At 38.7% G+C, this 14,545-nt stretch overlaps 1 protein-coding gene across 2 annotated transcripts in view; it reads right to left on the reverse strand.

Moving 5' to 3' along the window:
- Positions 1-1,813: 1,813 nt before the first annotated feature.
- The window catches only part of klhl24a (kelch-like family member 24a), a 46,319-nt gene continuing 33,587 nt past the window's right edge, over positions 1,814-14,545 (reverse strand). For both annotated transcript variants that reach the window (XM_017496138.3, XM_053673539.1), the window contains exons 7-8: positions 10,063-10,251; positions 1,814-4,835 (exon numbers count right to left, since the gene is read on the reverse strand). In XM_017496138.3, coding sequence (XP_017351627.1) covers positions 4,635-4,835; positions 10,063-10,251 — 390 coding nt within the window. In that variant the 3' untranslated portion in view covers positions 1,814-4,634. The remainder of the gene's footprint in view (positions 4,836-10,062; positions 10,252-14,545) is intronic.

A 14,545-nucleotide genomic window follows, 5' to 3' on the forward strand; every position in this document is an offset into this window, starting at 1 on the left:
CAGCACTGACAAGACCAACGTCATGGCAGTCGGCCGGATGACGCCGGTGCGGATCACGGTGAGCAACCAGCTGATCGAAGAAGTCAAACAGTTCACCTACCTTGGCAGCATTGTGGCTGCGGATGGTGGGACTAACGTGGATGTCAATCGCAGAATCGGCAGAGCATTTGCAGTCTTCCAACAGCTACAACCGATTTGGGCTAGGCGAACTATCCACACCAACAGCAAACTTCGCCTGTTTAATAGCATCATCATCCCAACCGCCATCTATGCATCTGAAACTTGGAAGAGCTCGAGGGCAGTCATCCACAAGCTGAATGTGTTTCAACAACGATGCCTGAGAAGAATACTCGGTGTATCATACCGTGATCGTATTTCAAATGAAGAAATTCTAAGAAGAACAAACTCCCGCAGCCTGGCAGAAATGGTCGTAGAGCGAAGAATGCGCTTTGCAGGACACATTCTACGGATGTCTGACCACCGCCACGCAAAGATCGCGCTGCGCTGGACGCCGCCACGGGGGAAGAGAAGAGTAGGGCGGCCGCGGAATACTTGGCGACGAACATTCATGGAAGATCTACGAGCGCTCGATGTCAAGTGGGAAGATGTGGAAATCGACGCTTCCGACCGAGCCCGCTGGCGAATGCTTGTTGCCCGATGCGCCCCGCTGCGCGGACGGAACTAACTACTACTTTAAAAACTGTATTGTGTATTTATTCAGGATGCCTCATTCAGGATCTTAGACTTTGTTTAATTTCTGAAACAATTTAGTATGAGATGTACACAAAAACAGAATAAATCAAATACTTTTACACAGCCCTGTAACAGAAATGGAAATCATCAGAAGTAAAATGTAGTATGCTGAATACCCCAAAGTGAGTTTGGAGTTGTAATAGTACTAGAATTCAGATTAGCTCTTAAGAGTAATGCTCAGTAACGTTTTTTGTGAAATTATTGTCTCCATCAACCATAGTCTAGTTTGAAATAGACTCATATGAGGTATGTAACAGTTGATTTAAAACTTGGGATTTGAAAATTATATATATATATATATATATATATTACATAAAGACAGACTGCTTTAAATGTACTACACTGGGTTGAAACTGGCAGATAAAGCTTCACACTGTTTACAGTATAATGCAGATTGAGGCGGTGGAGGTAAAATTCCAGTCATTCTCATTATCTGAATCACTCAATTGCTCTGTAACAACTCTCTGGCATTCCATGCCTTGCATTTCCACTGAAATACAAAATTACTGGATTAGACCTACTGGGTAACTGGCATACCTTTACATCATTTACATATTCCCTAATGCCTGAATGAGCAATAGGCGAGAATGATTAGTGCCCATGGCAATGAATAAGAACTCTATCATGACTGGGACCTCTGGGGAAGAGGCGGATACTGCAGTACATGTGACGCATCTTCTCCTTAATATATTTCTTCAACTATGTTCAAATATTTGCCTGGTCATTTGGGTTGCCAGTTGATGCAGTTATTGCATGCGAGGGACGTGCAACCAAATATTAAGTGTTATTTACATTAAAACTATCTGCTCCTATACTTCTTCTCACCCAACCATTGGGTGGTCTGCCACAAAAGGTGCCACGTTCTATGTTGTGAATCTCAGGAAAAGAAAGCTGAAATTCTGATCCGTCATCTTATATTCACCTTTTGATCTCAAACCGAAATGTTTTCAGTGTATAGCAAAAACAAAAGAATTGGCTGCACCGTTCCAATACTTTCAGAGACCGGTAATGATTTCGCAACACAAAGGCAACACTTTCAAATGACCATTTCCACACAGTGTTACATGGCATTCTTAGAAAAAAAAGCTTTATTGAGTTTACTAAAAGGGTTGCAAGCGTAATACAGAAACACATCTCTCTCTCTCTCTCACACACACACCCTCATATGCACTGCATGTATATATATATATAAAAAAGGATTATTCAAAATACACATTCTAAACAGACATGTAATCAATCCACCCATTCTGCGTATTTTACTTTGTGCGTGCGTGCACACACACACACACACACACACACACACACACACACACTTAAAGCTAGAGCATAGATGGGGCAAAAGCATTTGCCAAGAATGACAAAGAATGTACTGGGATTACTCTGGATAAATCAAACAGACACTTGGCTTTGGTACTGACTATGTTCACTTTTGACATTTTACAAAATCAGTTTTCAGATGTAATTATTTTATTCTAAGCATTGAATTTCATCATAGTTCTCTGAGAAAATACAGAAACACAGCTCTGAATGTAAGAAACTAATCATCAAAATAAAAGAACCTGACATCCACCACATGTTTTGCACCGTTTTTTCTCTAAAACTGCAGGGATTGTGAGAAAACTTAAAGCTGCTTGAGGTATTATTTTCAAGCAGCAATGCCAATATACCACAAAGGTCATATAAACAAAACAAATGGGGGGAAAATAAGAATTCACTTTGTTTGCCTAGTATGAATTCTGTTATATAGTTAGTATAGTTGAATGTAAAATTAAAACGGAGTTCTTGAAAATTACGTCTAATACATGCAAGGAAAGTGGCGTACAGTACAAACAGAAGTATAAAACGTGCTAATAATATAATACATAATAAAAATACACAAATAGAAAACAATGTATTTAAATTAAGATACAACAGCACTAACAATGACACACGTAGAAACATGACATTAAGTGCATGATTGGGGTTCTTTTAAACACACACACACACACACTTATACACACACACCAAGACACATTTAAATAAGAAGAATGTAAATGAAAAGTTTCACAGCAATTACACCACCTGATTCAGAACGGTCCGTCTCTCTGTGTTGGCCACATGACTGTGTTCTGTGTGGCAGCGTTTTTAAGTCTATCAGCTAGAATAAGAAACCGATATAGGTTTCAAAATCAGTATTATCACAAGGAAAATGTGTTAAAAAAAAAAAAAAAAAAATTGAAGAGGGAAAACATATCAAGTGCCAATAAAAGAGGTGTTAAGTCACACATTTTGACACTGGTCAAGGAAATTCATATATCGGCTATATGGTACGTTACTTTTATATACTGCAAAATACAATGTCATTAAAAAATACAAATAATAAAAAGTTCAAATGGTATTAAATACAAAAAAATTCAGCAAAAAAAAAGAAACGTCCCTTTTTCACAAGACTGGATTTTAAAGATAATTCTATAAAATCCAAATAAAATTTACAGGTCTTTACTGGAAAGGGTTTATGTTTCTCATGCTTGTTCAATGAACAATTATTGCACATGCACCTGTGGAACAGTCATTAAAACACTAACAGTTTACAGGCGGTAGGCAATTATGGTCAGTTACAATAACTTAGGACACTAAAGAGACCTTTCTACTGACTCTGAAAAACACCAGAAGAAAGATGTCTAGTGTTCCTGCTCACCTGCGTGAATATGCCTTAGGCCTGCTGCAGGGGGACATGAGGACTGCAGATGTGTTCAGAGCAATAAACTGCAGTGTCTGTAATGTAAGACGCCTAAGACAGTGCTACAGGGAGACAGGAAGGACAGCTGATCGTCCTTGCAGTGGAAAATTACATGTCACCATGTGTCCCCTCCACCTCGAGAATTTGCAAATGCCTTGGTGGATGAGTGGAGTAACATCTCACAGCAAGAACTGACAAATCTGGTGCAGTCCATGAGGATGAGCTGCACTGTAGTACTAACCCCGCCCCCCGTTCAGGGACACATTATTCCATTTATGTTCATCAAATGTTTGTGAAACTTGTTCTCAGTTGTTGAGTCTTTTTATGTTAATACAAGTATTCACATGTTAAGAAATTTGCTGGAAATAAAAGCAGTTGAATGTGAGAGGACGTTTCTTTCTTCTTCTTTTTTTGCTGAGTATATAAATGAATAACGTGTAAGGTGAACGAACTCTGAATTAATTTTTAAAAACGAAAAAGATAGTGAGAGAGTAATAGTATAACAAGAAATAACAAGCAAGTCAGATGAATGGACTTAAAGAATTCAAACAAAAGAACAAATTGAGAAGCAGCTGATATATGACTTGCTACTACTGCTCTGTGTAGAGTTTTGTGTGAAGCACAAAATACTATGAAGTGTTGCATGCTAGGAATGCACACATTGCAGCATGTAATCAACTCTAAAGAAGTGTGATTTACATTCTTTTACTAGGCAGAGAGAGAGAGAGTGACAGGCGAGACAGACGAGACTACAGTAATGAATATGAGTAAAACATGCCAGAAATAAGTGCAAAAGGCGGAGTTAAAATGGAATAGAAAAAAAGGCGAAATATCTTGGGTTAAAATAAGCGAAAAATAAATGACGACGAAAAAGTAAGAGATCGGACAAAAGTAGAGGAGGTGGGCTACTTGCATATAATAGAACAGTGTGAAAAATTAGCTTGTTATTGTGGTGAGCGATGTGAAATTAGGAGATCAGCTCTTTTAAGATATTAAAGATTGTTTGATCAACTTGAAGAAAAGCTGAACAAAACACACAAGTCCGAGCTCAACTCTTTAACATCAGTACAGTCCAGATTGTTGTTCTGAGTGTTTTAACAGATCCCGCTGTGTTTCTATTGTGTGTGTGTGTGTGTGTGTGTGTATATATGCAGTGTCACTCTCAGGTCCGGTGCAGCTTCTCGTCGAAACGGTGTATAGTGATGCAGCCGTGACAGGAAATGGGGCGGGGCATGGCAGCGACACCCGTTAGAATGCCGGAGGCAGGGTCATAGCACATGATGCTGTCAGAAGCCACACCGTTCTCGCCCCGTCCTCCCAGGATGAAGATCTTTCCGTTACACACCGACATGCCGCAGCACTCCTAAGCAGACACATGCACACTTGTCATGACACAAATAGTCTCATGACAGATGATTTAAGCATACCTCCAACGCCTGAACTTAAAGCTTCCTCCACAATTTCCTAGGAAAGTATGAGTAGTGCGTGATCATTTTGAGTGAATGTTAAGCAGACATTTTGGTTGTTTGATCAGCTTAACAATACACAAACTGAGCAAGAACCTTAAATGTTCCCTTTTTGGACCCCTGACAAAAGCTTACTGGCAGCAAATCTTAGCTTCACACATTTAGCTGGACTATTCATGGACCTTTGAGAACATTAAACTGTGGTAAAACATGTTACTAGAGCCTGGATAACTTCTTTGTTTAATCTTGATATATCTTAAATTGTGAGGTGATGCTGTATCATATTACCAGTAGACTTAGAAAACGGCTGAATTATACTCAGTTTAGTCACTGTTTCCTACTCACTGTGCACTTAAAAAGCCAGAAGTAGCTAGATAGGTTACAGATTTGGCATAGAACAAAACTCCAGTGCCTCAGTCTCTACTGCAGTCTGTTCTGTCCCCAGTGCCACTATAACCAATCCCAACATCTTAAATGCCCTCCACTAATATTGGCACCCTTGGTAAATATGAGCAAAGAAGGCTGTGAAAATTTGTCTTTATTGTTTAAGCTTTTGAGTTTTTGTTTAAAAAATTCACAAAAATACAGGTTTATAAAAAAAATCGTTATGTTACAGTCTTATTCCAAAATGGATTAAATTCTTTATTTTCCTCAAAATTCTACAAACAATACCCCATAATGACAACGTGAAAGAAGTTTGTCTGAAATCTTTGCAAATTTATTAAAAATAAAAAACAGAAAAAGCACATGTACATAAGTCTTCAAAGCCTTTGCTCAATACTTTGTTGAAGCACCTTTGGCACCAATTACAGCCTCAAGTCTTTTTGAGTATGATGCTACAAGCTTGGCACACCTATTTTTGGGCAGTTTCTCCCATTCTTCTTTGCAGAACCTCTCAAGCTCCATCAGGTTGGATGGGGAGCGTCGGTGCACAGACATTTTCAGATCTCTCCAGAGATGTTCAACCGGGTTCAAGTCTGGGCTCTGGTTGGGCCACTCAAAGACATTCACAGAGTTGTCCTGTAGCTACTCCTTTGTTATCTTGGCTGTGTTCTTAGGGTCATTGTCCTGTTGGGAGATGAACCCTCGCCCCAGTCTGAGGTCCAGAGCGCTCTGTAGCAGGTTTTCATCAAGGATGTCTCTGTACATTGCTGCATTCATCTTTCCCTCGATCCTGACTAGTCTCCCAGTTCCTGCCGCTGAAAAACATCCCCACAGCATGATGCTGCCGCCACCATGCTTCACTGTAGGGATGGTATTGGCCAGGTGATGAGTGGTGCCTGGTTTCCTCCAGACATGACGCTTGTCATTCAGGCCAAACAGTTCAATCTTTGTTTCATCAGACCAGAGAATTTTGTTTCTCATGGTCTGAGAGTCCTTCAGGTGCCTTCTGGCAAACTCCAGGCAGGCTGTTATGTGCCTTTTACTGAGCAGTGGCTTCCGTCTGGCCACTCTACCATACAGACCTGTTTGGTGGACTGCTGCAGAGATGGTTGTTCTTCTGGAAGGTTCTCCTCTCTCCACAGAGACACGCTGGAGCTCGGTCAGAGTGACCATCGGGTTTTTGGTCACCTCCCTGACTAAGGCCCTTCTCCCCTGATCGCTCAGTTTGGCCGGACGGCCAGCTCTAGGAAGCGTCCTGCTGGTTCCAGACTTCTTCGATTTACGGATGATGGATGCCACTGTGCTCATTGGGACCTTCAATGCTGCAGAAATGTTTCTGTACCCTTCCCCAGATCTGTGCCTCGATACAATCCTGTCTCGGAGGTCTACAGACAGTTCCTTGGACTTCATGGCTTGGTTTGTGCTCTGACATGCATTGTAAACTGTGGGACCTTATATAGACAGGCGTGTGCCTTTCCAAATCATGTCCAATCTACTGAATTTACCACAGGTGGACTCCAATCAAGTTGCAGAAACATCTCAAGGATGATCAGTGGAAACAGGATGCACCTGAGCTCAATTTTGAGTGTCATGGCAAAGCCTGTGAATACTTATGTACATGTGCTTTTTTGTTTTTTATTTTTAATAAATTTGCAAAGATTTCAAACAAACTTTTTTCACGTTGTCATTATGGGGTATTGTTTGTAGAATTTTGAAGAAAATAATTAATTTAATCCATATTGGAATAAGGCTGTAACATAACAAAATGTGGAAAAAGTGAAGCGCTGTGAATACTTTCCGGATGGACTGTATGTGTGCAACAATTATCGACACCTTTTTAGTCAATACTATGTGCTACATCCCTTTGCCAAGATAACAGCTCTGAGTCTTCTCCTATAATGCCTGATGAGGTTGGAGAAAACATGTCAAGGGATCTGGGATATATACATATACAGTTGCAATCAAAATGATTCAACCCCCATTGCAAATCAGGTTTATTGTCAAAATTTACAGACTTTCAGCTGTTTGCAATAAACAAATCAAAGAAAAGTTCAACACAAAGGATGCTTCAAGTGGTTTCCCTAAATTCAACTGAAAATGCAACTTATAATGATTCTCCAGTTTCAAAATTATTCAACCCCTGAATAGAATCCCTCACAACGGCACAGATATGCAAAACAGGTGTTGTCTCAAGCACACCTGATGCAACTAATCAAGGGCTTCATTAGTTGCACCAGGTGTGCTTGAGTTGGAACATGAAATACCTGAACTGGTTGGGGTTTGTTGAGTGTACACTACCTGGACAAAGGAAACTATCAACGGCGCAAGCAGATTTCTGAGAAGGCAGGTTGTAAAAAACCTTCGAGTGACTGCAAAAGACCTGCAGCAAGACTTGGTGGCAACAGGCACTGAGGTTTCAGTGAACTCAGTAAGGTGCGTACTAAACGCAGAAGGTTTCCATGCCAGAACTCCAAGACGTACACCACTACTGACCCAATAGCATAAGAAATGTCGCCCAAAATCATATAAATAAGAGGTTCTCAACCTTTTGAAACTAAAGCCACCCCCCCCCCCCCCACTGGAGGAGACTAAGTATGATTATCTATATTCTATATAAAATCTATCTATATATAACCTAGTCTATAATATTTTTTTGATGTATAGATAAATAGATTTTTTTTTTACTTTTGTGTTTTTGTACTTTAAAAAAATTACTTTTCATAACTTTTATAAAAATTTATAACGGACAGGTATGGAACAGTAATGATCAAAAATGTTTCTGAACACTATAACTACTTTGAACAAGAGAACTAGTCTGTAATAATGTGTGCTATTTTACATGTAAAAACATGTTGCATTCCATTTTTCTTGCATTCTAAAAACATTTGCAAACGTAAATATGTAAATTGGGATGAATGTCTCGTTAGTCATGACATTGTTAAATCTCCAGCTCTCAGCCACTCACTGAACAAAGCAGACACAGAGAGAGCTGGGAGTGCAGGACCTCGCACTTGCAGGACAGTACTGGCCACATTTGGAAAGGTTTTCCAAAAAGTCGCTTGATTTGTTGCTAGGTTGGTAAAGGGGTCGGTAAAGTCGGTAAAGGGGTCTGAAAAGTCACTAAGTTGGCAACACTGGTCTGCAGTGACAGCCAGATAAAACGAAGGCTAAGCTCTGCCTCTCCCCAGCAAAAAGAAAATGCAGAGGGAGATGGAAAGCAGGGTTTTTCATTTATGCATATTCTATTTGAAAAGCAATAGAATACACCATTTACCCAAATGATTCCCTGTCTGTATTTTTTTCTTGATGACAGTTTACGCCCCCCTTCCGATCACTCTCTCCCCATGTTGAGAACCAGTGATATAAATAAGCCACAGAAGTTTTGGGATTCTGTTCTGTGGAGCGATGAAACTAAACTGGAACTTTTCAGCACGATGGATCAGCGGTATGTGAGGAGGAATAAGAATGCAGAATGAACACTCTGTCCACAATCAAGTATGGTGGTGGCTCTGTGATGCTTGGGGCTGCTTTGCATCCTCTGGCACTGGAAACATTCAGTGTGTGGGAGGCAAGATGGATTCACTGAAGTATCAGGAAATCTTAGGAGAAAACGCCATGCCGTCTATGAGGAAGCTGAAGCTTGGGCGTCATTGGACCTTCCAACAGGACAATGATCCCAATCATACCTCAAATTCCACCAAGACATGGTTGCAGAAGAAGTTCTGGAAGATTATACAGGGCCATCACAGTCACCTGACTTGAACCCCATAGAAAATCTCTGGTAGGATTTGAAGGCGGCAGTTGCAGCACGCAAACCCAAGAATATTACTGAACTGGAGGCCACTGCTCATGGGGAATGGGCTAAGATTCCTCAGGAATGCTGCCAGAAGCTATGCATCTCATCTGCAGCAGGTCATAACAGTAAAAGGGTGCTCTACTAAGTACTAAAGATGCTTGCCATGAAGGGTTTCAGTTGAATTTGGGGAAACCAATTAAAGCACTCATTGTGTTGAACTGTTTCAATTGCTTTTCTTTGATTTGTTCATTGCAAACAGCTGAAAGTCTGTAAATTTTGACAATAAACCTGATTTGCAATGGGGGTTGAATCATTTTGATTGCAACTGTGTGTGTGTGTGTGTGTGTGTGTATATATATATATATATATATATATATATATATATATATATATATATATATATATATATATATATAAATATATAACATATAAACACACACACACAGTTGCAATCAAAATGATTCAACCCCCATTGCAAATATATATATGGATGCACAAAAAAGAACTGATATTAAATGACAGTCTTAAGTTAATAATAGAAATCTCACTTTCATTTTTTTTTTTTTTTTTTAACTGTTTCTGTTACTCACTGCCTTTCGTCATGCTGTTTTACGTTTGTTCACGTTGATCGCATTTGAATTAGACATTACAGATTTTATTTGTGCTACACTGTTTATCACCGCATTTACATTGCGAGTGAGGAGCAATGCAGCCTCGTTAAAAATAGATCCCTCCTTGCTAGGTTTTTTTCCCCCCTAAACAGAGCATATACTTTCTCTGAGACACGTGAAGCCAGACACACATCAATCTGGTGCTCATGCTGAAATCATATCCTTTATGTGTCTGTCTGTTAGTCTCAAAATGAACCATGAATGGCATTATATTATATTTAGACACGTGTTTCTGGGTCTGTGTTAAGATGATGTGTATCTGTGTGTTTGTACCTGTCTGCTGAAGGTGTTGACCACAGGCATCCAGAAGTCCTGTGCTGGGTCGTAGCAGTAGATGCACTTGGTGAGGCCGCCGCACACGTACACCATACTGTTCAGAGACACGGCCGAGATGTTGCGCTTACATATGGGAATGTTGGCGCGCAGAAGCCAGCTGTTTGTCTCCGGGTCATAACACTGCACCTGAGAGTCACACAGTCACATGATGAACACGGGGATCATACTCATAGCAGTGCACCTAAATACATGCAGTACACATACACACATACAGGATAATAATAATGTAAACTCGCACAAAATATCACTCTGTGTGTGTGTCCATTGTTATGATATGAGCATTTTGGCTCATATCATAACAACAGAGAGACACACACACACACAGAGTGATATTTTGAAATTACCCCTATACACATAAGTGAGCTGAGCTGACTACACACACAGGTCAGTTACACACTGTCTCTTTGTGCTCATTGTACAAACACACTGTGATGTAAGAAATGCAACAAAAGTGCTCCTTTTCTTAATAAGTTTCCTAAGAAAAGACAGCCCAAGGGCACAAAAATTAAACCGAGTATGACTCCAGATGAAGAAGTAGACTAATGAGGGAATACTGTGTTGAACCAGTGAATCCATGAGCAATGGTTTATCTAACCTCAACATAAAAAAGGTTAAACAAAAATATGAGATGCAGATTCACGTGCTGCTGAATTTGTTTGAACATACACAGAGAACACTTAAGGGGAAGGAGAAATGGTCTGGAAACTGGTACTGTGGAATAATCAGTGTAATCTCTGTGTGCTGTAAACAAAAGACTCTTCAGTGGAAAACACTCAATTCAAAACCTTATTAGTACTCTCTTTCATGTTTTATCTCTTTTTCCCTTTTCTCTCCCTCCATCATCTGCTTGTCTCCATCACTTTCTTGCACTATGTCTGCAGCAGATGGCTGATAAATAATGACTGAGGAGAAACATGCCTTTAACGTCCTGGAGACAATACACACAAGTGGACTGCCTGTGTGAGCTGTTATCTGATACCACAGAGAGTCAATATGGGCACGTTTATGTTTGTTTGTGTGTGTGTGTGTGTGTGTGTCTCACTCCCAATACCGCAGTTACTGTTGACTTCAGAATGAGGTGCATAGATCTGATTACAGAAGCAGAGTACTACATACGAGTGGCTCATTCTGAATACGACACTAAGTTCAAAGGAAAACGAGATCACTGTGAAGAGCAGCTGTTCTTCTCAATCAACACCATCCATTAGAATACCCACTTTATTTCCTATTCTTACATCCTTCTTTCTTCCTGAGTTCCGAAACATTCATAGTTATTCATATTATATATATATATATATATATATATATATATATATATATATATATATATATATATATATATATATATATATATATATATATTAGAGATGCACCGATACTAAATTTCTCAGTCGTTACTGATAACCGATTATTCAGAGTGATATCGGCCAATACCGATTCCGATAGTTCTGCCTTTTATGCCTTCTTTTAATTTAATAATAATTAATTCCCCAATTCAGAAAGAAATGCAAATAAAAACTTTAGTCTCTCCATTTGAACAAGTTTTTTCACAGTAACTGGTCTCATAAACAGAAAACACATTACTCTAACAATAACACATGAACTAAATTCTGAAGATTAAAGTAAGATTTCTTAACTTATTGAATGTTATTAATTCATATTAACATTGACTGAATACTAGAAAACTCCCTGTTAGTCTCACATTCACTCACCACAAACACAAGCATTTCTACTTCATCACTGAACATCGCAATGGCCATATATAACATAGACTTTTTATATATTAACATTAACTGGATATGAAATATACTACTCTACAAATATAATTTTCTGTGCAATATATACTTGTCAACTCATCGTCATTTAAATCTTTCAACGGTGTACTGGCCCTTTAGTTCACTGCGAGCAGCGTGGCAAAAAAATGATTTAGACTCGACGCCGGAACTCCCGCTTCACTGCTGTTCACTTCCGGTGTAAATTTTTAGCAGTTCAGAGATTACAGAGCTTACAAACTGCAGTTTTGTCATCATTCTACACAAAACACATCATCTTTACACACAGCACGAAATCGATGTGTTTTCCCGCTTTCTTTTTATTGACAGGATACAATCGACCCTGAACATCGGATGTTTTTAAAGTATCGACCGATAGCGGGAAAATAGCCTTTATCGGCTGATACATTGGTGCATCTCTAACAATTACTAATATATATATATATATATATATATATATATATATATATATATATATATATATATATATATAGTAATTATATATAATGTTCATGTAAATACATGGCAGCATCATGAATCCAAATCTTTGTAAATATCGCAATAATAAGCTATACTACCTTAATAACATCTCTAAATATCAATTAAGTGATACTGTGAGTTGGATATTCCTAATTAAATGCCTAAAAATCTAACACTTCATTTGATCTAAAATTTACATCAATTACTTAAGTTTATTTAATGAAAAAAAAAAGAACTTTTGACTAATACATTTTTAAGATATCCTTAATATTTTTGGTAAATTTCAATCAAAATATTTGAGAATGGAATAATTATACTGATCAGTTTCAAGAACTACAATTATTGCTAATTCCATATCAATATTCTTCATCTTTAAAAACAGCTTAAGAAACTGAGTAAGTGGACATGATGGGCCTTTCTCTCTCTGCAACATGTGGCGAGCAAGGAAACACTGCGGAGAACCACCTTGAAGACTCCTCACAATTAATATAATTCCAAATAAATATATTACGATCCACAAATAAATGAAGCGAGATTCACAAAAATTAAACAAATTCACAAATAAATATAACGAGAGCCACAAATATATGTTAGAAGTTTCACAATTAAATTTATTTAAATTCACAAATAAATAAAATGAGATTGAAATATATATATTTTTACAAATATGTTTTTTTTGTCCCAAACACAACTCTGCCTTCCATTCATTTATGGATTGCTGCACGCATTGTAGATTTAAAATAAACTTCTAGTGTCAAAAGTGCACACAAATCCACAAATAGTTGGACTCCGCCCACCGTCTAGTCAAGCCAATCGCCTGCCAGGTATTAGCATGGCAGACACTGGCCTGCTGATAATATGTAATCTACCTGAGGGAAGACATGAGCGAATAGAGAGGTCTTTTTTGATAATTGTAAGTTAATGTTGCTAAATACACTCGCCGTCCACTTTATAGGAACACCTGTAAACCTGCACATTCATGCAGTTATCAAAACGGTCAATCACGTGGCAGAAGCACAATGCATAAAAATCATGCAGATACAAGTCAAGAGCTTCAGTTAATGTTCACATCAAACATCAGAATGGGGAAAAAGTGCGACTTTAACTTTGGCATGGTTGTTAGTACCAGATGAGTTGGTTTGAGTATTTCAGAAACTGCTGATATCCTGAAATTTTCATACACAATAGTCTATCACTAAAAACACTGAGTGAGCAACAGTTCTGAGGGTGGAAACACCTTGATGATAAGAGAGGTCAGAGGAAAATGGCCAGATTGGTTTGAGCTGCCAAGAAGCATATAGTAACTCATATAATCAATCTTTACAACCGTGGTGAGCAGAAAAGCATCTCAGCATGCACAAAATATCGAACCCTGAGGTGGATGGGCTACAACAGCAGAAGACCACATTGGGTTTCACTCCTGTAAGCCAAGAACAGGCTATCATGGGCACAGACTCATCGAACCTGGACACATGAAGATTAGAAAAAATAAAATGTGTTGGTGATTCTGTGCCCATGATCACCTCAGATTCTTGTTCTTGGATGACAGGAGTGGAAGCTGATGTGGTCTTCTGCTGTTGTAGTTATTGAGTTACTATATGCTTCTTGTCAGCTCAGACCAGTCTGGTCATTCTCCAGTGATCTCTCTCATCAACAAGGTATTTCAGCCTGCAGGCTCTCCACTCACAGAATGTTTCTTTGTTTTTCACACCATTCTGTGTAAACTCTAGAGACTGTCATGTGTGAAAATCCCAGGAGATAAGCAGTTTCTGAAAAACTCAAACCAGCCTGTCTGGTAGCAACATCCATGTCATGGTTAAAGTCACAGAGATCATATGTTTCTTCATTCTGCTGTTTGATGTGAACAATAACTGAAACTCTTGATCTGTATCTGCCACATGATTGGCTGATTAGATAACTGTATCACTGTGCAGGTGTACCTAATAAAATGGGTGGTGAGTGTAGATGAAAATATTTTACATTGTAGTAACTTTTAGTGTGTTTTTATACTCAAACCTCATTATTGTTAGTGTTCTGAAATACAGTTACACTGTATAATTGATGTCTTTTACTTTTAGGGAGGAACTCCTCAACAGAGCCACATCACAGCACATCAGTGAACGGTAAAGGCTTTCACATGTATAACACTGATTAAAATTTCCCACCTT

The sequence above is a fragment of the Ictalurus punctatus genome, chromosome 20 (genome assembly GCF_001660625.3).
Source record: "Ictalurus punctatus breed USDA103 chromosome 20, Coco_2.0, whole genome shotgun sequence".
Lineage (NCBI taxonomy): Eukaryota > Metazoa > Chordata > Actinopteri > Siluriformes > Ictaluridae > Ictalurus > Ictalurus punctatus.